Genomic DNA, 23,760 nt, shown 5'->3' with positions numbered 1-23,760 from the left:
AAGTCCATTATACTAATTCAGCAGGTTAAAGGGTTAAAACATTGGTTAAGTGTTGTCTGCTCACTAAGCTCCATATGGAAAGCATCAGATTAGTAATTAAAGGTCCCCGGTGCCATCCCCAGGGGAGGCGTTATTTCTCAATGACAACTGGTCACTCAAATTGAGTCTAATGGTCATATTTCTCCCACCACTGATTCAAATATATCATAGGATTAGTAGTTAATCACTTTCATAGAAATTGATTATAACTGATTAGTTATCCAGAAAGGCTGGTTAGGTTGATTTTCAATGGTATATGACTAAAACAATTCCTAAACAAAGACATTTTTCTGGTTACTTGTGGATGGTACCTGAGTCTTTTGATTTTGATTTATTAGAATCGGCAATAAAAAAAAAAAAATTTGTGAAAAGCATTTAATATGGGGACTTTGGGGTACACAGTAATTAGTAAGTAAGTAAGTAACGACTTTTTTTAATGAGGCTAACACATTCAGTTTCCCGATCTTCCAAGCGGGCCTCAGTATATACAAAACAACATAAAATACAATCACAATCAACATTTAGACAACAAAATATGTACATTATAAACATCATATCAATACAATAAATAAGTAAACATTTTTTCTTCTTACATAGAGAAGTGACATTTTCATAACTTCAGCATGGAAAGTACAAAAAAGTAGATCAATGTTGAAGAATTAGACATTTATATAGGGCTGTTCTAATAACAGTTTTTATTATACTTTTTATTTTATACATTGAATTGTTGTTTTTGGAAACAATATGTACATTCGATTAGTTTGAAAATTGCCATTGGATATAGGAGGCTTGAAATTTCCTCAGGGACAGAATTTCGAACATGTATTGGTATGTTGTTCCATACCACAGGACCAGAGTAATTAAACATTGCCTTAGTTAATAAACTTAAATCTGCTTACATTCATTTATTCTTTTTTTAAAAACACTAAATAGAAAAGTATTGCTATATTGGATTTAAGTGCCCATCTAAGCATATATTGTATGTGTGTAGATATAGTCAAATCATCTTAACATTTTGCTCATGTTTATGATAGTTTAAAGGTGTGAAGAAAGTTGTTATCTATGTCATTAAAATTTCGCCGATTACTGTAATACAGCTTTTTTGTTTCTACACACCAGCATACAGCATATGGACTTTTCAGATTCTTCAACACCACATTTCCTGTAGAGCAATCTCCTGATATCTCTTCTATAACATTTCTGTCCCGGTCACACACAAAGACAGTACCATCATCTGACAGTGACATTCCTCTAGGATCACTCATACCACTATAACTACCTGTCACATCACCTTGCCAGTTTACTCTTGTTACTGTCTCCATGTCCCAGTCAGATACATAGATTGAACTTCTGTTACATGTGATATAATATGGAACTTTGAAAATATTTTTTCCATCAATTGTTGTCAGTATAGTGCCATTCATATCAAGGATCTGAAGTTTTGCAGGATCAAGGAATGACACAACAAGTTTATTTTGGTAACCGCTTATACCATTACAGTCTCCATCAACCTTCACAGTGTGTTTCTTTATGAGTTTGTTTGATGAGATTGATATAAATTGTATTGTTTTTATGAAAGGAAGTGTGGCAGCAAGGTCAGTACTGGCTACTGGGGTGATATCCAATGGTACAGCATCTAGTTGTAGTTGATCAGACACAGATTGACTGCTGGTATCCACCATCTTTACAGCATTGTTTTTGCAGTCAGTGATGATAAGAAGATCAGGAGACAGCAGAGTCATTCCTGTTATCCAGCAATAACGGTTGTCTTTATCTTTTGATGTCTTCACACAGATTTTTCCCTCATGTGAAGATTTACGACGTCACGTCATTAAGTTGGTACCCAGTTCTGTGCATGCTGATATTTCACTGAAACAACGTAAGGGGCTAAAATTCAAAACAGTGAAATTATCAAAGTGGTAATTTCACTGTTTCAAACAGTGAAATTACCAGTTTTTATATCACTGATATATTTCTATAAACCACCGAAAAGCATGCTGCGCCACTCGTGAAATATACCTTTTGGTGCTCACTCGGTGAAATATATTCCGATCTTACACTGAACTTAAGACAAATATCCTCTATGCATTAGTTACCATAGTATAGCACAGGATGCATTTAAATCAAAATTTCGCTGATAATTACAGCATAATAAATTAAGACGTTAACTGCCTTCAATAAAAAATATATGCAAGTCAGTGAACTACTGAAATACTGGTTGGTTTCAGGAATGAATTTGACAATGTTTGAATAAGCTTATAATAGCTTCCAACACAATCAAACTTGAATTTATTTGTGTAAACTAAACCAACAAATTATAACCCTGTAAACATTAACCCTGCTGAAACCAAATTTGATAAGCCTTGGCCACTTGTATTGAGCCAGGCCAGCCTGTATATCCAAGCAGTCTGACCAGGCTCTATGTAACTGCTGTTTGCTGGGTGACTTAATTGTAAATTTTTGCCCCGATACCCCCATAATTAATAATGAACAGTTCGAAAAATGGAAGCTGGAAAAGTCCATTATACAAATTAAGCAGGTTAAAGGGTTAAAACATTGGTTAAGTTTTGTCTGCTCACTTAGCTCCATATGGAAAGCATCAGATAAGTATAATTAAAGGTCCCCGGTGCCATCCTCAGGGGAGGAGTAATTTCTCCATGACAACTGGTCATTCAAATTGAGTCTAATGGTCATATTTCTTGTACCACTGATTCAGATATAACATAGGATTAGTAGTTAATCACTTGTATAGAAATTGGTTATTACTGGTTAAAGTTATCCAGAAAAGCTCAGGTAAGGTATATTCACTTTTATGTTGATTTTCAGTGGTATATGACTAAAACAATTCCTAAACAAACACATTTTTTTCTGGTTATTTGTGGATGGTACATGAGCCTTTTGATTTTGATTTATTAGAATCAGCAATAAAAATAAATATAAATTTTTAGCTCGACTATACGAAGTATATGGAGAGCTGTCCTACTCGCCCCGGCGTCGGCGTCTGCGTCCGCGTCCAGATTTTAGATTAAAGTTTTGGTGCAGTAAAATATTTTTCACTATAACTTTGTCATTTCTTAAGGTATCAACTTCAAACTTCAAATATATGTTCCTTATCATCAACCACATCTTATGTGACAAGGTTCATAACTCTTTTAAGCGCCAATATTTTCAGATTTATCTCCCTTTGAACTTAGAATTTTCCTTAAAAAATACTATATTTTACTGTTACTTCTTTATTTCTTAAGGGATCAACCTCATACTTCAAATATATGTACCTTATCATCATCTCCATCTTATGTGACAAGGTTCATAACTCTAGCACCAATATTTTCAGATTTATCTCCCCTTGAACTTAAAATTTTCCTCAAAAAGTACTATTTCTTACTGTTTCTTCTTTATTTCTTAAGGGATCAACCTCATACTTCAAATATACTTACGTTATCATCATCCACATCTTATGTGACAAGGTTCATAACTCTAGCACCAATATTTTCAGATTTATCTCCCTTTGAACTTAGAATTTTCCATAAAAAATATTATTTTTTTCTGTTACTTATTTATTTCTAAAGGGATCATCTTCATACTTCAAATATATTTACGTTATCATCATCCACATCTTATGTGACAAGGTTCATAACTCTAGCACCAATATTGCAAGAATTATCTCCCCATAAACTTAGATTTTTTTTACTAGAAAAATGTTTTTTTTTATTATAACTTTTTTATTTTTAAAGGTATCTACCTCAAACTTCAAATACTTATTCCTTATCATCAATTACATTTTATGTGACAATGTTCATAACTCTTGGGGGTAACACAGTAATTAAACATTGCCTTAGTTAATAAGCTTAAATCTGATTACATTCATTTATTCTTTTTTAACAAGACTAAATAGAAAAGAATTGCTATATTGGATTTAAGTGCCCATCTAAGCATAAATAGTATGTGTGTAGATATATAGTCAAAATATCTTAACATTTTGCCCATGTTTATGATAGTTTATAGATGTGGAGAAAGTTGTCATATTTCTCAACATTTTTCACAGTACTATAATACAGCTTCTTTGTTTCTCCACACCAGCATACAGCATATGGATTTTTCAGATCCTTCAACACCACCTTTCCTGTCGAACAGTCTCCTGTTATCTCTTCTATAACTTTTCTGTCCCAGTCACACACAAAGACAGTACCATCATCTGACAGTGACATTCCCCTAGGATCACTCATACCACTAAAACTACCGATCACATCACCTTGCCAGTTTAATCTTGTGACTGTCTTCATGTCCCAGTCAGATACATAGATAGAACTTCTGTTACATGTGATATACCCTGGCTCTTTGAAAATATTATTTTTATCAATTGTTGTTTGTATTGCGCCATTCAGGTCAAGGATCTGAAGTTTTGCAGGATATCGGAATGACACAACAAGTTTATCTTGGTAACAGCTTATACCATGACAGTCTCCATCAACCTTCACAGTGTGCTTCTTTATGAGTTTGTTTGATGAGATTGATATAAATTGTATTGTTTGTTTGTCAGGAAGTGTGACAGCAAGTTCAGTACTGGTTACTGTGGTGATATCCCATGGTCCATCATCTAGTTGTAGTTGATCAGACACAGATTGACTGCTGGTATCCACCATCTTTACAGCTTTGTTATTGTAGTCAGTGATGATAAGAAGATCAGGAGTCAGCAGAGTCATTCCTGTTATACAGCAGCTAAATTCATCTTTTGATGTCTTCACACAGATCTTTCCCTCATGTGAAGATTGTCTAGACTTTATTTGTACAGAGTGAGATTCTGTATTTAAAGTTTTGTGTGTCAATGTACCCAGTGACTTCTTTGTTTTGAACAGATTTGATATTACATCATTTGATTGAAAGTTGTACTCTTTGATATCAAATGATGACAGTGTTAGTAGTTTTTCCTTCATAACTTTGATTTTATTCTCTGCAAGTTTTAAATCAATGAAAAGTTTGTCGCCTTGTTTTGTTGTGTTGAGCTGTTTGATTTTGTCTGATGATATCTTCAGAGATTTGGTAATCTCTTCACATGTTGTTTCTACTGCTTTCAGATGTTTGTTGTTTTCTTGTTCTATGACTTTAGCTGCATCTACATTCTGTCTCTCAAGTACATCTAGTCTTAGGTTGATTTCTTGGCGGAACTTTTTAATGTCAACTAATGCATCTTTGAGAGAGCTGTTTGATTTGTATGTCATGTCCTTGACATCTTTTAATATCTGTTGAAATTTGTCAGAAGTGGTATTTACTGCATTCAAGATAACTTGATATTCTTTGCTGTCTATTATATCACCAGAAATATCTGGTATATAGTTGACATTGCAGGAAGTAGCTTGATGTTCAAGGGTAACACAAACACTGCAGAGTAATTCTACATGATCATGACAGTAGAACTTGATCATTTCTTGTGGATGTTTGAGACAGGGTGTTGTCAAGAAATTAGACTGACCTGTATGGGTATGTGTTGAGGGTTGCTGCAAAACTTTAGGCATTTTCGTAGCATCCTGAAGTTTATGATGTTTGGAAAGCCTACTTATTTTATGGGCTGTAAAGCATGTCTTACAAAGGTGTTCCTTGCAGTCAGTGCAGTAACCATGGGCAGGTAGTCTAGTTCCTTCCTCGTCACAAGGCTGGCAGTAAATTTGAAGATCTTCATCTGATGCCATGGATGCTGTTGATGATGAAAATTGTTTTGATGCTTTCTTTCCTGGGACTGCCATGTTTTACCTGAAAAGTATTATAATATATATAATAATATAGACTCCTGAATTAAGAATATTATGGGTTTTCCCAGCTATTCCGTAGGTACAAACAAACTTTTACAGTTACAGCTTTGAAAATAAGCTCATCAGGTTGACTAATCTATTGTGTTGAGTAGTATACCATAAAACTACAACGGTAAAAGTTTGTATGTACCAACGGATTAGCTGGGAAAAACCCTCATTTGCCAAGTTCTTGATAATATCTATAGATTACTATGTATTGAATGTTTTCAAAACCATAAAACTCGAGATTCATCGATGATTTGACACAAAGATAAAGTCTAGTTTATACTTACTTAAATGATTTTTTGTGGATTTTTGTTGGGAAAATATTCAAGGAAATATACATTGTTCATTTTATATTTTTGACTTGTTTTATTTGTGATGAAAGTTGATGTTATGGTATATAATTATGCCCCCAAGAAGAGTGGGTATATTGTTTTGCTATTTGATTGGTCTGTCTGTCTGTCAGTAGACCACATGGTTTCAACTTTTTATCACAAAATCTTCATATTACATATACTGATTGGTCATAACTAGTAGATGACCCCTTTTGATTTTGGGATTACTAGGTCAAAGGTCAAGGTCACAGGGGCCTTAAATGTCAGAATGGTTTCCACTCATTATCTTGAAAGCTATTTATCACAAAGTCTTAACCGCCTCCGTGGTCGAGGGGTTAGAGTCAATGACTCCTAATCCAGTTACCTCTCTGGCGTGGGTTAGATCCCCGGGAGATGCTTTGGTAGTTTAGCGCGGAGGAAGGTAGTCTAGTACTGGTGTAACTCTCCAGGAACGATGGTTAGGAAACTACCTGCCTATATGACTGAAATACTGTTGGGAAAAGGCGTAAAATGAAACAAACAAATTAAAACAAAATCACAAAGTCTTCATATTTAACCAACTGATTATTCATAACTTGTAAATTACCCCTATTTGGGGTCAATAGGTCAAAGGTCAATGCCACAAGTGCCTTAAAAAAAAGCTAGAATGGTTTCAGCTAATTATCTTGAGAATTATCTATTACAAAATCTTCATATTTCACATATTGATTGGTCATATTTAGTTAATGACCCCTATAGATTTTAGGCTCACTAGTTGAAAGGTCAAGGTCAAAGCGACCTTAAATTTAAGAATAGTTTCCACTGATTACCTTGAAAACTTTTTATTACAAAGTCTTCATATTTCTCATATTGATTAGTCATAATGTGGTCACTAGTTCAAAGGTCAAGGTCTTTATATTTCACATACTGATTGTTTATAACTAGTAGGTCATTATTTTTCTTTATTCCTTAGCTGAACACTTTCAGGTACCCATTTATGGCAAGTTCCTAAATCAAAATTACCAATAGTATGAGTCAAGGGCTAGAAAGTGGGGCATATGTGTGGTTCGACATTTCTTGTTATTAAAAGCTTTTCTGTATGCCGCCTCTATATGTAGGTGTGATCTACATTTGCCTTTATCTGCCATGGTATCATCTGTTGTCCTTGTCTTCCAAAGACTGACAAACAGTGGATGGTGCGGGCATCAATGTATTATGTTTATCTTCATTTAATACTGTTTTTGTAAAATATTTTTAACGTAAAAAATGGTTTACTCGAACAGCCCGTCCCTAGATTTGCCACTAAAATGCCACCCTTTTCAATGGTGGAGTATTTAGACAATTTTCCACATATAATGCCACCAAAACGCCACCAAAACGCCACCTAAATCATGAAAATGGTGAAAAATTTGAGCAGGACTGATGTTATATAATTTTCCAGTTAATTCCACCTTTTTTACACTAAATGCCACCAATGAGTGGAAAATTGGTGGAGTATTTAAACAAACTTTCACCATAATGCCACCATTATGCCACCTTAGGGTGGCAAACTCATTTTCCACTAGATGCCACTTGTTTCCACTTATTGCCACCATAATGGTGGAAAATTGGTGGAGTATTTAGACAAATTTCCACCATTATGCCACCATTGAGTGGCAAACTTATTTTCCACCAAATGCCACTTATTTCCACCTTTTGCCACCATAAGGGTGGAAAATTGGTGGAGTATTTAGACACTTTTCCACCATTTTGCCACCAGATAGTGGCAAATTCAGTTTCAACTAAATGCCACCTATTTTCACCCTTTCAGAAATTTTCCACCTTGTGGGTGGCAATAGCTGGAAACTGCTTGAAAGTCACCCTGTACCCAAAATTGGAAACAAACAAATTTTAAAGATAATCCTTTTTAATGTTTCCATATGAAATTATATATTGTCTCAAAAAATAGCAAAACATTAGTCCATTTATTTTCTTCAGTTTATCTTGCTATTCCTGGACGGTTTGAGTTCAGTCCTTTAGGTTGTCGGCAACTTTTCGAGCGCACAATCTAAAACAAAAACAAGAGGGCCATGATGGCCCTGAGGTCGCTCACCTGTATATAGGCCCCCCCCCCACCCCCGGGCCAATTTTTACCCAAGGGCTTTTATTTGTTTATTTGAACAGACTTGGTAGACACCCATAAGAAGATGTTTCATGCTAAACATCTAAGTTCTAGCTCATTGGGTTTTTAAGAGATTATTTTTAAAGTTTTTACTATACACATATAGTTAAAAACAATGACACCCCTGGGGCAGGGCCAGTTTTGACCCCCGGGCTTTTATTTGAACACACTTATATACTTAAAGATGTTTCATGCTTAATATCTAAACTAGCTATTTGGGTTTTTTCAAAGAAGATTTTTAAGTTTTTGCTATACACATATAAGGAAAATCAATGACCCCCCCGGGCGGGGCCAGTTTTGACCCCAGGGCTTTTATTTGAACAAACTTGGTAGACACCCATTAGAACATGTTTCATGCTAAATATCTTAGCTCTAGCTCTTTGAGTTCTTTAAAAGAAGAGTTTTTAAGTTTTTACTATATGCTTTTAGGGAAAATATATGAACCCCTGGGGCGGGGTCAATTTTGACCCCAGGGCTTTTATTTGAACAAACTTGGTAGACATTCACTAGAAGATGCTTCATGCCAAATATCTAAGCTCTAGCTCTTTGGGTTCTTTAAAAGAAGATTTTTTAAGTTTTTACTATATGCATATAGGGAAAATCTATGACCCCCCGGGGTGGGGCCAATTTTGACCACAGGGCTTTAATTTGAACAAACTTGGTAGACACTCACTAGAAGATGTTTCATGCTTAATATCTAAGCTCTAGCTCTTTGGGTTCTTTAAAAGAAGATTTTTTAAGTTTTTACTATATGCATATAGGGAAAATCAATGACCCCCTGGGGCGGGGCCAATTTTGACCCCAGGGCTTTTATTTGAACAAACTTGGTAGACACTCACTAGAAGATGTTTCATGCCAAATATCTTAGCTCTAGCTCTTTTGGTTCTTTAAAAGAAGATTTTTTAAGTTTTTACTATATGCATATAGGGAAAATCAATGACCCCCTGGGGCGGGGCCAATTTTGACCCCAGGGCTTTAATTTGAACAAACTTGGTAGACACTCACTAGAAGATGTTTCATGCCAAATATCTAAGCTCTAGCTCTTAGGGTTGTTTAAAAGAAGATATTTAAAGATTTTTCTTTCGGTTGCCATGGCAACCAGAGTTCTGCATGTAATTAAATTCTTTGAACAATTTTTAAAGGTGACCACCAAAGGAACATTCCTGTGAAGTTTGGATGAAATTGGCTCAGTGGTTTATGAGGAGATGTCATTTAAAGCAAAAGTTTACGGACGGACGGACGACGGACAGACGGACGCCGGACGAAAAGCGATCACAAAAGCTCACCCTGTCACTTTGTGACAGATGAGCTAAAAATTATGAATGATTAATACAATAATTAAAAACATAAGCTTACATTTTTATATGACTATTGGATATTTCTATATTCAATTTGAGTGCATAGATATGATTAAAACACTTTAAAAAACAGCACTGCAGACGTGGAAGAATCAGACTTTTCTTATTTACTCCAAGGCAGAAAATATACGCAGAATCAAAATGATATTTTCATTCAGTTCATTAGTTACCTTCCAAGAACTTAAGTTTTGCCTTGTCTGCACAAGAAGGTCTGGCGTCAGACTCTCTGTTCCCTTTCCTCATACCAAACAATGAGCGGCCTTTAATCTCTTCTATATTGAATAGCATTCTGAAGAGCTTTGCTGTACCTTTCTCTTTTGAGGCATATGGCTTCAGTTCTGCCATCACTTGGTCCTAAAATATAATTATAAATATCCATAAAGTAAAGACAGAAAATGATTATCAATATCTAATATGTAAAGACAGAAAATGAAACACTTTTATAAGACCTTGGTATATGTATACAACTCTAAAATTGTAAAATAAGAAAGAAATAAAGAAATACAACACATCAACACCAGTGCAGGTTGAGTAATTAATAATCTTCCAGTTTCAGTTCTTAACGCACCTTCATCAGGATAAATATTTGATAAAATTTTCAAGCTAAAATGTACAAAAACTCTAAAATTTGTAAAACAAAATGTAAATGCAAATTAAAGTGTCATAAAGAGTTTGAATTAAAGTAGGTTTGTAAATAGTGACTAATAGCTATATTTATCAAGAACTGAAAAGTGTCTTATTGGGTACTGTGACACTTCTTTCCTATTAATTCTAAAATAACTTTGAATTAACAAGATACCTTTGTAAAGCCACTGAAGATCAAATGTGTTGCTCCAGGCTGCTCCTCATTGCTTTGTGTCTGCAAAATAATAATTCTTATTTAATGCTGTTTCTGTTATGAACTGTCATTCTCCTAATAGCATGTTACTCTAGACTGTCTAGTTATGGTTATATAATTATCTACTGCACCATGAAAGCTGAATTACAACAATGAAGGAATGAAACTTACTAATAAATCAGTTACTGTTAATCTGCTCCACATGTGACACACAAGGAAAATTGTTTATAGCATGAAAGTTGTAGTAATAGGTACCTCAGGTTATCTATAGTTTGATTGATGTAATATTGTACATAATGATATTGTACTTACTGATTAATTTCTATAATTTTTTTTCTCAAACTTAAAATTTCTAACATATTGTATTTAAGAAATGATGAAGATCTTCCTAACATTCTTTATATTCCTACATTCTTTATATGTACATTGTACATGCAGCTTTCTTTTTAGTCAAGTTACAAACAAAACAAATATAAAACTCAATTTTATACAATACCACTTCATATTTTTACTGTCAAAAAACTAAACAGTTTCTGCATAAATAACAATAATTATTGTATGTAAAAGTTGTTTACCTGAAACTTTGACTGGGAATGATTCTGCTGTTTATCTTCTTGTCTACACATTCACACTTCAGTTAAAACTTCTCATTTCTATTTTACCACACTAATAAGACTTTAAATGTTTTCTTTGAGAAATCAAAAATATGCACTCTTACATTTTAAACAAAATATCTCCAGAATTGCTACTATATCAATAATTTCCTTTGTGTTTGCAAGCTTTAGCTGACCTCAATTCCTTTGAATTCAAACTTTACAACGGTGTAACTGCATGGACAGTCCATTATAATTTTAAATTGTGAGGGATTTTCCAAAAACCATAGCACCCATCATTTTATTTTTTACATTCATTTGAATGTATAACTATATCTAATACCTAAATAGATTGAGTAGAAATAAGCTTTTGAAAGATAATTTAGCATGCTATTTTAAGACAAATTCTACATAAAACATGTATAATGTTGCCTCTCCCAAAATAATCAAATGGAACATTCTGGTCTGCATGAGTAAACTATTAACCCCCATTCATAGATTACTAGATAAGAGGGCAGTAGTTTTATCAGATCTGAGATGTATGCTGTGTTGTTAAATCTTAGAGGATGCAGTATTTACTAGCTAGTAGTTACTTATCCTGATTGTAAGAAATTTATCAGACATTATGACTTATTTACTTTTCACACATTAATTTTTACAATAGATTTAAAGCCTCTGAAAGCATAGCACAAAAGATGTTAGAGACAATAATTTTAAACTCCACATATAACTATAAATCTCATTTATGAGAAGTTACAATGCCAAGGAACCATAACTTTTTATTGCATGATTTGGGGTTTATTGTCATTTTTTACTTCTCTATGCTTAATTTTTGTCTTGATCATTTTAAAAAGTACTGGAGATATTAATTAAAAACTTCACAGATATAGATCTTTTTGAGTAATGTGCTGTGTTTAAGAACCATAACTCTTTGCATACTTTTGGAGTTATTGCCCTTTGCATTTTTCACTTTAATTATTGTTAGCATTACATGAAAAGTGTTAGTACTCACCAGATATCAGTTTAAAGTAATTATGAAGAGACAATTTATTATGTCAATTAGAAGAAAAGACAAAAGTCAAACTTTATTCAAGATTGACATTAAATATCATAGAAGAAGCAACAAACTTTATGCAAAGATATGCATTTTCTGGGCATAGAAGAACATTTCAACTATTTAATGTACAGATTATAACTAAAGAACAAAGTACACTTTAAAAGCCGTAATTTTATTTTACAAGCATAGAATGGAACATAAACATTTTGACTTGAAAGTCAAATTTTACAATCCCTAAAGAAAAGTACTGCCATAAAAAATGGGAAGTTAAGTAACCCCATACTTTTCTAATTTTTTCCTGATCATAATTATATGTGTTTAACGCCTGGAAAAGTGATTTTACGTCCAATTTCTGTGTCTTTTCCTGCTACTTTACAGCTGGAATTATCATACCGTTACTGTGAGGCAGTGACTTTGTATCAGAAATTTGTGTTCATTGGCAATTCTAGTATGTTTAAGAAATATGAGTTTTCTGATAAAATTTTCTAAAACTGTTCAACTTAATAAATTATATTTTTTTGATAAAAGTTCACTTGATGCTTTGGTAGAGTACAAACTATAAACAGATTTATTTCAGTTTGGAGCTTTGACTTAAATAAATCTTAAACCCTGCAATGCACAATTATTAGATTTCTCAGTTTTTTCCACCAATTTTTATACAACCCAGAAAATAGTTAAGAGTTTTCCTTTTCGACTAAAAGTTATTCACAAAATTTTCTAAGTTTTTTCCACTATTTTGCCACCCAGAAAATAGTTAGAGTTTCACTTTTCCACTAAAAGCCACTCATTTTCCACCTTCAAAATAAACTAAGTTTCATTTTTCACCAATTTCCACCCTTTTGCCACCATAAAAAAGTCTATGTTCAAATTTCCACTCGATGCCACCTAAATGCCACCAAAGGATAGTGGCATTTGGTGGCAATTTTGCCACTACAGTGGAAAAAGAGTGGAATTTTGTCATTTTCCAGTTAATGCCACCTTTTTTACACTTAATGCCACCCTTTTCAGTGGAAATAGCTGGCAAGTAGTGGCAAATCTAGGGACGGGAGTACAATCACTATGTCATGTTAATCATTTAAAGTATATTTTGCAATCATGAAGAATATTATATTGTTTATTATGCCCCGCCTTATAATGGCTGGAGCAGATAGTGTTACTCTGTACCGTCATTCTGTCATTACGTCATCATCAGTTTCCGTTCATTAATTTAGTGACAGTTGCACACATTCAACTAAAATTTTGCATATAGATATGTCATGAGAAAATACAGGTCAAGTTTGAATTTGGTCATGGTTCGATGAATTTTGGCAGAGTTATGCCCCTTTTACTTTGAAAATAATATGAAATTTTCAGTTTCCATTCATTATTTCTCCAATGGATTACACATTCAACTTAAATTTGACATATGGATATGTCATGAGAAGATACAGGTCATGTTTGAATTTGGTCATGGTTCGATGATTTTTGGCAGAGTTTATTAGACTAAGCCCCTTACACTTTGAAAATAATATGTAATTTTCAGTTTCCATTCATTATTTCTCCAATGATATTACACATTCAATTAAACTTGACATATGGATATGTCATGAGAAAATACAGGTCATGTTCGAATTTTGTCATGGTTCGGAGATTTTCGGTAGAGTTATGGAAATTTTAAGTTCCCATTCATTATCTCCCCAACTGTTGTACATATTCAACTCAAATTAAAGATATGGATATGTCATAAGAATTAATTGGTCAATTTTGAATTTGGTCATGGTTTGATGATAGCTGAAAGAGTTATCCCTCTTGAACTTGAAAAACAACCAGAAATTTTAAGTTTCCGTTCATTATCTCCCCAGTGGTTGTACACATTCAACTTAAATTTGACATATAGATACATCTAAGGAATAAGCAGTTCAAGTTTGAATTTGGTTTTGGTTCAATGATTTTGGACAAAGTTATCTTTCTTGAATGTTGGAAATGAATTTTGAATTTTCAGTTTCAGCACTCATACTTTTGTTGAAATGTATGTAGCCATTATTTTGGCTACAAATATGCAATTTGCAAATGGTAAACACTGAATAGTTTCAGTGCCTTGAACTTTGTATAAAAATGGTTTGTGTTAACATTGAATAGTTTTAGTTTTAACATCTGCGGATGTTTCTCAATTCTAAATTGCACCGTTTTCGTGTTAAATGTTGAATTCTGCTTAAACCGGTGCTAGGGGGCGTGGACGGTTACTTGCATTTTTCCAGTACCGTCCAATGAACAGGCTCAATCAAACCGAGCCTGCAACATTTTCAATTTTTGTCGTGTTTGGCTTTCTTAGGGATTCTGTTTTTACTATATTTTTAAGGGCTTTTTGAACTTAAAACAAAAAAAAAATAGTTTGTGCAAACAAACTTTGAACTAAATATTATAACATCTGAAATTTTGGCTGCATGCGGGGCCATTCGTGGCATGACGACACATTTCTAGTTATCTAATGCTATGTCATTATAGTGAATGTATCAATTAACTTAGTTGATTTAAGTATTTTATATCAATATGATTATCCGGCCATGTAAGGTGATGTCAAAAGGTAAATTAAATTAGACCCTGCTGTATATTTCAGAAGTATAAACTAAATGAAACAAGGTGAATCATTTACTTATATTCCTGGTTCAAGGATAGATTCACTCACTGCCCCGCCCCCTTTCCACCCCACCCACCAAGAAGACAATTGTTACAATTTTATTTGACATACAACATAATGCCTTAATTGTCCTAGTTTCTTCATAGTAGCATTGGGGGCACATCATGAATGTTTTTGATTTTTTGGGTTATTAAGTCTAAAAGGTCTGAAATTTAAACATTTAGACGAGATTGACCTTTTATGCCAAAACAGGCTCCAACCAAAAACTCTTCAATCCATAGGACCCAACCGTAACTATGCCGTGCCTAATTTTTGAGTTTCAAAAGATAATTTGATGTTAAAATTATATTATAACCAATAAAATGGAAAAATGTATTCACTTCAAACTTCAAATTCTTGTGAGTCTGCTAATCACATTTACAGAATTATAACCCTGATTTTATTGAATTATATTATAAAACAATTAGAAAAGTGGAGCGCTCTGTCCACTGACGGGTCTGATTTCAAATATAAATATAATTAAAAGGCAAAAATAACCCAGTCCAGAAGTTTTTCAATACCATGACTTTGTGTATCAAAATATATGTAAATTTTAATTGAACTTCCTTTTTAAAAAAAAACCAACTTTATAAAATAATTATGCTCCCTAGTTGTGAGAGAGAGTAGTTTTTATTAGGAATTAAGATATTTAATAAAAATATTGTACCTTTAAATCGTAATCCTCAAATTGTCTCACAAGGTTTTTCTAATGTAAATATTTTGCTGTTGATATTGGATACGTGGAATTTTGCTCCCTTATTTACTTCCTTATTTTATAACACTGATTACATTGTAAAGTTACAAGTTTAAACCTGAAAAATATCATTCATTTATTTCGTAAATAAAGTGTGTAGTGTGAGAAACTAATACATTTTAGCATTGTGTTTTTAAATCAGTATTTTAACTTGTTCAGAATATAAAAATAAGTCCTGATTTTTTAAATTTAAAGTTGTTCTTTCACACTGTGCTGTAAAGTTAAGTTGTTATCTTCCCTAGTTTATCAGTGTGTAAATGTTTAAACTTTATGTTGACATAAACTGTGTTGAGAAAATTATATAAAGGGGGTTTTAAATCACTCGATTACAGTTTTGAAAAACAGAATGATTAAGACTTCCCGACTTGTATTTCAAACAAACATGTTTTTCAGCTTTAAATTGTTATGAATTTTATGATGGTTTTTTGGTGGACTAATTTTGAACCTTGGAATTTCCCTTATGGATTTATTTTGTTTTGTCAGAGTTATTGCCCTTGACTTAGTCGCACATAGCTCAAGAAGTATTTGGCCTAGGGTCATGAAACTTTGACAGGAACATTGATCAGCAATGTGCAATTGTTGCACCGGTTATTTTCGTGTGGATTTATTTAGTATTTGTAGAAAGTTATTGCCCTTGACTTAGTAAAATTTTGCAATTTTCAACTTGTGTCGCAAGTAACTTAAAATTATTTGACCTAGAGTCATGAAACTTTACAGGAATATTGATCAGCATGTGTAGGCTGTGGCCTGTTATTTTTGTGTATTACTTATTTAGTATTTGAGTTATTGTCCTAATGACTTAAAAAGAATTTGCAAATTTTGAACTTATGTCAAGTATTTGACATAGGGGTCATGAAACTTTAATGAATGTTGCTCAGCATGTGTTAGTTTTGTGCTCTTGGGGTTTCACTTGTGAATTTATATGTTTTGTTAGAGTTAATTGCTCTTGACTTGTGCAAATTTGCAAAAAATTTCTACTTGTGTCATGCATAGAGGTTAAATGGGTAAGAAACCCAGGTAATCTTGCATGTATCAGTGCTATACACTGGGGCATGTAAAAAAACCAAAGGGTCTTTTAATAAGAGCTGGGACTGGTTCCCGGACTCCCTTGTATCTCAATGGCTGTCTCTAGAGTCTGATGAGATAAGGACCTACTGAAATAAATGCTGCACTTTCGTAGGTGAGACGGCCCGATCAACAATCAATCTTTATTTAATCTAGTCATGAATACTGGAATGTTGGTCATATCTTAGTCGTGACCTTTGCTTGTGATTTATCCAGTATTAGGAATTGCCCTTGACATTAAGTAAAAACTGTTTCATTATGTTGTGTTATTTAAATCCTTGAGTGCTTGAGTGAATCAACTTTACAGGAATAATGATCAAAATCACTGTGCAATGCACCTGGGATTTTGCATGTGGATTTTTCAGTTATGTTAGAGTTATTGCCCTTTACTAGTATAAATTTGCAATTTTCAACTTGTTCATGCATAGCTCGAAACGTATTTGACCTGTAGGCCTGAAAGTTTACAAGAATGTTGGTCAGTATGTGTTCTTATGCACCTTGGGGCTCACTTGTGGATTTATTCAGTATTTGTAAAGTTTTTGCCCTTAACTTAGTAAAAGATTATTAGTTTTGTTTGTTTTGGGTTTTCGTCACATCGACACAGTTAGTCATATCGCGACGTTCCAGCTTTATGGTTGGAGGAAGACCTCAGTGTGCCCGTCCGTGCATTATTTCAGGCACGAACGGGTACCTGAGTAGAGCCACCGACGTTCCGAAGCTAGCTGGATAGTTTCTCATGAAAGAATATTCCCTGACGGGAAACCGAGGTGAGGGGCAAGTGTTTGAAGGGAGCTTACCACTCGGCCACGGACGCCCCATAAAAAGATTATTAGTTTTCAACTTGTGGCACATGTGCCACAAATTTTGACTGAGTCACAAGATTGACAAAACAGTGGAATGTGGGGCACCTCTGTCCTATGGCCACATTTCTAGTTATCAAAAAACCAAATTACTGTTGTTTTCAGTCAGTATATATACTCTTTGACAATTGCATAGAGATAAATATTTACCATCTGTGCTTCAAAAATTTTTTTTAAGGGCATGTCAGTGGGTATGAACATGTACTCCACAGCAGAAAGCTTTGGAATATATAATTGTCAGAAAGTATTCATGTGACAAGAGCATAGCTCTTTGGCATGTATCAATATAGTCTAGATCTTAATATTGATCACTGAAAACATGTTATGGGCAAATGTTATAAATGGGTTTCCTCTTTGTTTCAACATTATTTTTGATAACTTTATATTTTATTTACTTACTTGTTTTCAGTTTCCGTTCATTATCTCCCCAACAGTATTACACATTCAACTCAAATTTGACATATGCATGGATACCTTAAGGGAATGTGCAGGCCAAGTTCGAATTTGGTCATAGTTCAATGATTTTTTGCAGAGTAATGCCCCTTTCACTTTGAAAATATTATGAAATTTTCAGTTTTTGTACATTATCTCCCCAACGGTATTACACATTTAAGTCAAATTTGACATATAGATACGTCAGCAGGCCGATATGTTTCAAGCCTTTCAGGATTTGAACAAGTATTAACTTGTTCTTCCGCAAGTAATCGCAAACTACTTAATCTACACACAAATGTTATTGTTGACTCTGTGATGAAAGATATATCATATCTAACATATATTCATTAACAAAATTTTCAAGAAAAAACACTTAAGTCTCACCCAAAATGCAAAGTTGTAAATCCTACATCCATATCAACATTTTGCTATTATATTGTAAATGGTGTCACTGAAACCATTACTCATTGACTGGAATTGTGAAATTGGAGCACATTCAACTTTACAGTTTACTTTAGGGTGCATTAAAGAATGACGCATCCTCAAGTATAAAGTCTACCTTAAGGACTTGCAAAAGAGTGCAGTATGAAGACTACTTTTAGGTAAATGAGAATTTTGAGTACCGTCAAGTATGAAGTCTTATTAACGGTAAAAAAGCTGGAATGCCCTCAAGTATGAGTAATTGGCTGCCTGAAGTATGAAGTCTAATTTAGGGGAGATAAGAATGGTTTACCTTCAAGAATGAAGTCTTCATAAATGAAGGTAAATAAGAATTGTGTACGGTCTCAAGTACGAAGTTAATACTTCTAGATAGATAAATGAAAATTTAAGAGGCTTGTTGGATTGGTCTCAAAGCTTTTTTTTGATCAAGTAGGCTAGTTGTAATTGAAATTTGTAGCAAAATATGTAATTAGATACAAGAAATTTGTAATAGATGCTTTTCTTTGCTATGTCAGTAATATTGAATCTATGTATATATCTTTATATTATAATTATTTTTTCTAGTGCTGTCTCATATTGAAATTAGGTCCAATATTTTTAGGCACATACTTAATACTATTCCTGAACAATTAATAATTTCTAATTATGAAAGTGCAATGAATAATATTTTTTTTATCTAGATCCTAGACATTTTTTGTGTATTCATGTAAACATGGCTGATAATACTGACAAATATCCTTTGGCACCAGTTACAGTATACAAAACCATTTATTCATGAATACCTGTGACTGACATTTCAACTTCATGAAAATTGATCCCCTAAGATACAGAAGCAGAGTTACAGAATTAATCGGTTATCTGATGCTGTGGGATCAAATTGACACAACTGTACCATTAAAGCATTGAAAGAAAAATATAATTAAATTTGTCGCACAGGGAAAATGTATAATTACATATTGGTAGAACTTCTTTTTTGCAAGTTTTTAATCAATATCAATTTGTTTCATAACTTTTGGCACACCTTTTGGTCACCTTCATTAACTTTGTTAATGTGTGGGGTACATTTTAAAAGTAAGATCTTGGTACAACTGTCCACCCTTGCTATGTCAATAAAAGAAAATGTAATTTTTGGTATTCTCGTTTTACCTACTCTAAGCAAAATCAATATGGGAACAAATGTCCGAACTGCAGCCTGTCTCTAATTTACATTAAAACTTGCTGTTTCATTGTTTGACATGTTGACGTCATGTTGAAATTTTCATGAATTTTTAATGAAATTTAAACAAAGTATTTTCATAGCAGTGTGACGTTGGTAAAGAATGATGTCAGTTAATTTTCCAACATTGATTATTTAAGTATTTTTAAAATCAATGATTGTTTTCATGCTTGTGCTGTTTTGTTGGGTGAAAAAATAGTCTCTTGGTCAAACATAAATGTGTAAGTTATCATAACAACAACTGTCACAATTATTCAATGTAAAATGATGAGCAATGTACATTTGTAATTAAATACACACAGAATTCAGTTATTAATATGTTATACCAACATATGAGTTTGTTAACTTATTATATAGAGGATATTTGTTTAGTTCAGTGTAAGATCGGAATATATTTCACCGAGTGAGCACCAAAAGGTATAATTCACGAGTGAAATATGAACTTTTGGTGTTCACAAGGTGAAATTTCGATCTTACACTGAACTAAATAAATTTTCTTTTTATTATATGCAAAAAACGTAAAAAGACATTTAAACCGAACACTGAATGAAAAGTGCGCCAAATAATAATACAACGTGATGTCATTTACGACGTCACGTCATTAAGTTGGTACCCAGTTCTGTGCATGCTGATATTTCACTGAAACAACGTAAGGGGCTAAAATTCAAAACAGTGAAATTATCAAAGTGGTAATTTCACTGTTTCAAACAGTGAAATTACCAGTTTTTATATCACTGATATATTTCTATAAACCACCGAAAAGCATGCTGCGCCACTCGTGAAATATACCTTTTGGTGCTCACTCGGTGAAATATATTCTGATCTTACACTGAACTTAAGACAAATATCCTCTATGCATTAGTTACCATAGTATAGCACAGGATGCATTTAAATCAAAATTTCGCTGATAATTACAGCAAATAAATTAAGACGTTAACTGCCTTCAATAAAAATATATGCAAGTCAGTGAACTACTGAAATACTGGTTGGTTTCAGGAATGAATTCGACAATGTTTGAATTAAGCTTATAATAGGTTCCAACACAATCAAACTTGAATTTATTTGTGTAAACTAAACCAACAAAGTATAACCCTGTAAACCTTAACCCTGCTGAAACCAAAATTTGATAAGCCTTGGCCATTTGTATTGAGCCAGACTAGCCTGTATATCCAAGCAGTCTGACCAGGCTCTATACTGCTGTCTGCTGGTTGACTTAATTGTAAATTTTTGTCCTGATACCCCCATAATTGATAATGAACAGTTCCAAAAATGGAAGCTGGAAAAGTCCATTTAACATATTCGGCAGGTTAAAGGCAAATACAGTGGTTAAGTGTTGTCTGCTCACTTAGCTCAATATGGAAAGCATTAGATTAGTAATTAAAGGTCCCCGGTACAATCCTCAACTGGTCATTCAAATTGAGTCTAATGGTCATATTAGACTTTTGCAGCTTACTCTGACGCGGACAGTGGACATATGATAACGAACAAATGTTTGCGGGGAATTTCTCAAAATGGTTGTAAACTGAGAGGAGTCAAAATTCAGAACATTTAACTTTCTCATCTATACATGGGCGTATTAAAGACAAAAACACTTAATTATGTATATGACATTTTATTGTCATAATTTATCTAAGATGGTGCATTTATATGTTGTTTTTTTTTTCATCATCGGAGCTGACTCCGAGTTCTCTTAATAATTTGGGAACTTTCTTTGTGATGAACTTGTTGTATGTCAGTTGGTTTTTTCTCTGATCAGTGCTGCTAGTGGCCTTTTTCAACCCCTGCCCCTGCCAGTGTTGTTCTCTCCGGCATGTTGATCCACGGTTGCCGATCTTGGAGCAAGTTCGGGTTGTTGGTCAATCGCTACAAAGGGAAAAGTTTTTTTAACGAAACATATTCATTGATTCATTTTTACAGCAGTCACTATTTTATAGTCTTATATTGTATTCTTATAAAACTGTATATTAGGATATTTTATCGCATTTATTTTTCAGGAGTTGTATTATTTCTATAGCCGAAACATAATTTTTAACATTTATTTCCATTTTAATGAATATAAATCATTTTCATTATTTCACTTGCCTTTGTAAAATTCATTCTTTAAAATACACGGTATATATATATATATAAATATGTGTGTGCGTGTGTGTTTATAGCTGTAGTTAGCATATAGTAAATAAATATTATTACCTGACCGTACCGCACTTTACCTTACCTTACATAACCTTACTGTATTGTACAGTACCATACAGATAATACAGGATTAATTGTTCGTGTTGAGAGTGGCTTCCTTGCTCACATAAATGATGCACAGCAGTACGTATGCACTGGTGACAAATATTAGTCCAGGAGATGAACTTGATCCCCCCCCTCCCCCCTGAAAGTTAAACATACTAGGAGATACGATATATCCTAACAGGTATCCCATCATTACAGAAAAAACGTCTGCCCGACTGTCGCGAAAACGAGGCCAAGAGCTTCGAAATGTAGAAAATATAATATGTAAAATCATACAGGGTGACTCTGGAACATGCAATTTCCCAACTTAAGTCTGACCGTCCTATAAGCTCAGTGCGGAGACATTCAGCAAAATTGTTAATTAAGTAACACTATAATACGTGCCGGACTTGTTTGCAGACGGTAAGAAATTGGTTTGAACTATTAACATAAATTTATAAACTGGATTGTTTATTATCATTTACTTACCCTTTAACTTTAAATTATATACAGTATTATTATTTTGAGAAAACCCCTGAAAATTATCAGTAGTCCATCGTCCGCTGTCCGCATCGGAGTAAGCTGCAAAAGTCTATTTCTCCCACCACTGATTCAGATATAACACAGGATTAGTAGTTAATCACTTGCATAGAAATTTGTTATTACTGGTTAGTTATCCAGAAAAACTGGTTAGGTTGATTAGGTTGATTTTCAGTGGTATATGACTAAAACAATTCCTAAACAAAGACATTTTTTTGGTTATTTGTGGATGATGGTGTACGGACATAATCCCCTTCGGACAAAATCCCCTTCATGTATTTTTGTATATCCGGACATAATCCCCTTCATGGGTGGACATAATCCCCTTCATGTGTGAAATTTTGAAGTGGACAAAATCCCCTTCATAAAATTGCTACCTAGGACAAAATCCCCCTCGGAGGAATTTTCGGTTTTTAAAGCGACATACTGCATTATGCTGTGTAGTAAATATCTTAATGTATAAATAAGTAGAAATTATTACAGCAGAAAAGCACATTCAATTAGCAACATTTAAATCACATTAAAATTGCTTTGTTAAAGCATTCATAACAATCAATCAAATATTGCAGTGATCTTGGTTTGATTAAATTATCACTCTTTCATCAATAGAAATTGTAACAATGAATAGTATATATCATTTAGAATTATCAACTTATACAATCAATGAAACAATTATTGGCTAATAAAAATGTTTTTCATACTAATCAATTTAATACAATTAAAGAAATTGCCTAATCAAATATGTGTTAGGCAGTTGATAATTTACCATAATTTTAATGAAAACTTCTAAACTAAATAAAGGATAACTATTGATACATAATTATAAATAAAAAAACAAAAGTTCATTATTCATAAATTTTTAGGAAGTATAATAATACATTATTCATTAATTTTTATGGAGCGTAATAATACATTTAAGAAACCTATGAAACAAGGGGATTTTGTCCTGGTAGTGAAGGGGATTTTGTCCAGCCTTGCAAAAAAATGAAGGGGATTATGTCCACCCGTGAAGGGGATTTTGTCCGGGTAGGTGAAGGGGATTTTGTCCGAAGGGGATTATGTCTGACATTCGTGGATGATACCTGAGCAGAGCTGCATTACTGGTACTGGTACTGCAGTACGTACTGCAGCGATTTTGCAAGTACTGGTACTGATACTGAATTACTCTTACAAAATTTTGCTACTACTGGTACTGGTACTGCATTACTGTCTTAAAAAGTGGTACTGCTACTGCATTACCCAGTACTTTTGGTTTTGATAAAAATTAAAAATAACATCAATTTTTCTCATAAAATAAAGCTGTAAAATACATTAACTATATTTTATTTTTGTGAAAAAGTAAGTTATCAAATCTAAAGATAATTTGCTGCAATATTCCTTCAAATGTTAACATAGTATTCATCATAAAAAGCACCAAAGACTTTAAG

The 23,760-nt window shown here is 33.3% G+C and overlaps 2 protein-coding genes across 2 annotated transcripts; both read right to left on the bottom strand.

Moving 5' to 3' along the window:
* Positions 1–3,892: 3,892 nt before the first annotated feature.
* On the bottom strand, positions 3,893–15,801 carry LOC132721699 (uncharacterized). The gene is made up of 2 exons (XM_060706050.1): positions 15,473–15,801; positions 3,893–5,787 (listed from the first exon to the last, which is right to left on the bottom strand). Exon 2 carries the CDS (start codon positions 5,778–5,780, stop codon positions 4,029–4,031), a length of 1,752 nt encoding a protein of 583 aa, XP_060562033.1. The 5' UTR covers positions 5,781–5,787; positions 15,473–15,801; the 3' UTR covers positions 3,893–4,028.
* On the bottom strand, positions 9,809–11,223 carry LOC132721696 (uncharacterized). Its single transcript, XM_060706047.1, has 3 exons — positions 11,075–11,223; positions 10,461–10,520; positions 9,809–10,015 (listed from the first exon to the last, which is right to left on the bottom strand). Exons 1-3 carry the CDS (start codon positions 11,123–11,125, stop codon positions 9,824–9,826), a joined length of 303 nt encoding a protein of 100 aa, XP_060562030.1. The 5' UTR covers positions 11,126–11,223; the 3' UTR covers positions 9,809–9,823.
* Positions 15,802–23,760: the final 7,959 nt, after the last annotated feature.

Source organism: Ruditapes philippinarum, unplaced genomic scaffold (genome assembly GCF_026571515.1).
Source record: "Ruditapes philippinarum isolate M1 unplaced genomic scaffold, ASM2657151v2 ctg9461_1_1_1_1, whole genome shotgun sequence".
In the NCBI taxonomy this organism is placed as follows: domain Eukaryota; kingdom Metazoa; phylum Mollusca; class Bivalvia; order Venerida; family Veneridae; genus Ruditapes; species Ruditapes philippinarum.
This window is presented reverse-complemented; position numbering and strand designations above follow the sequence as displayed.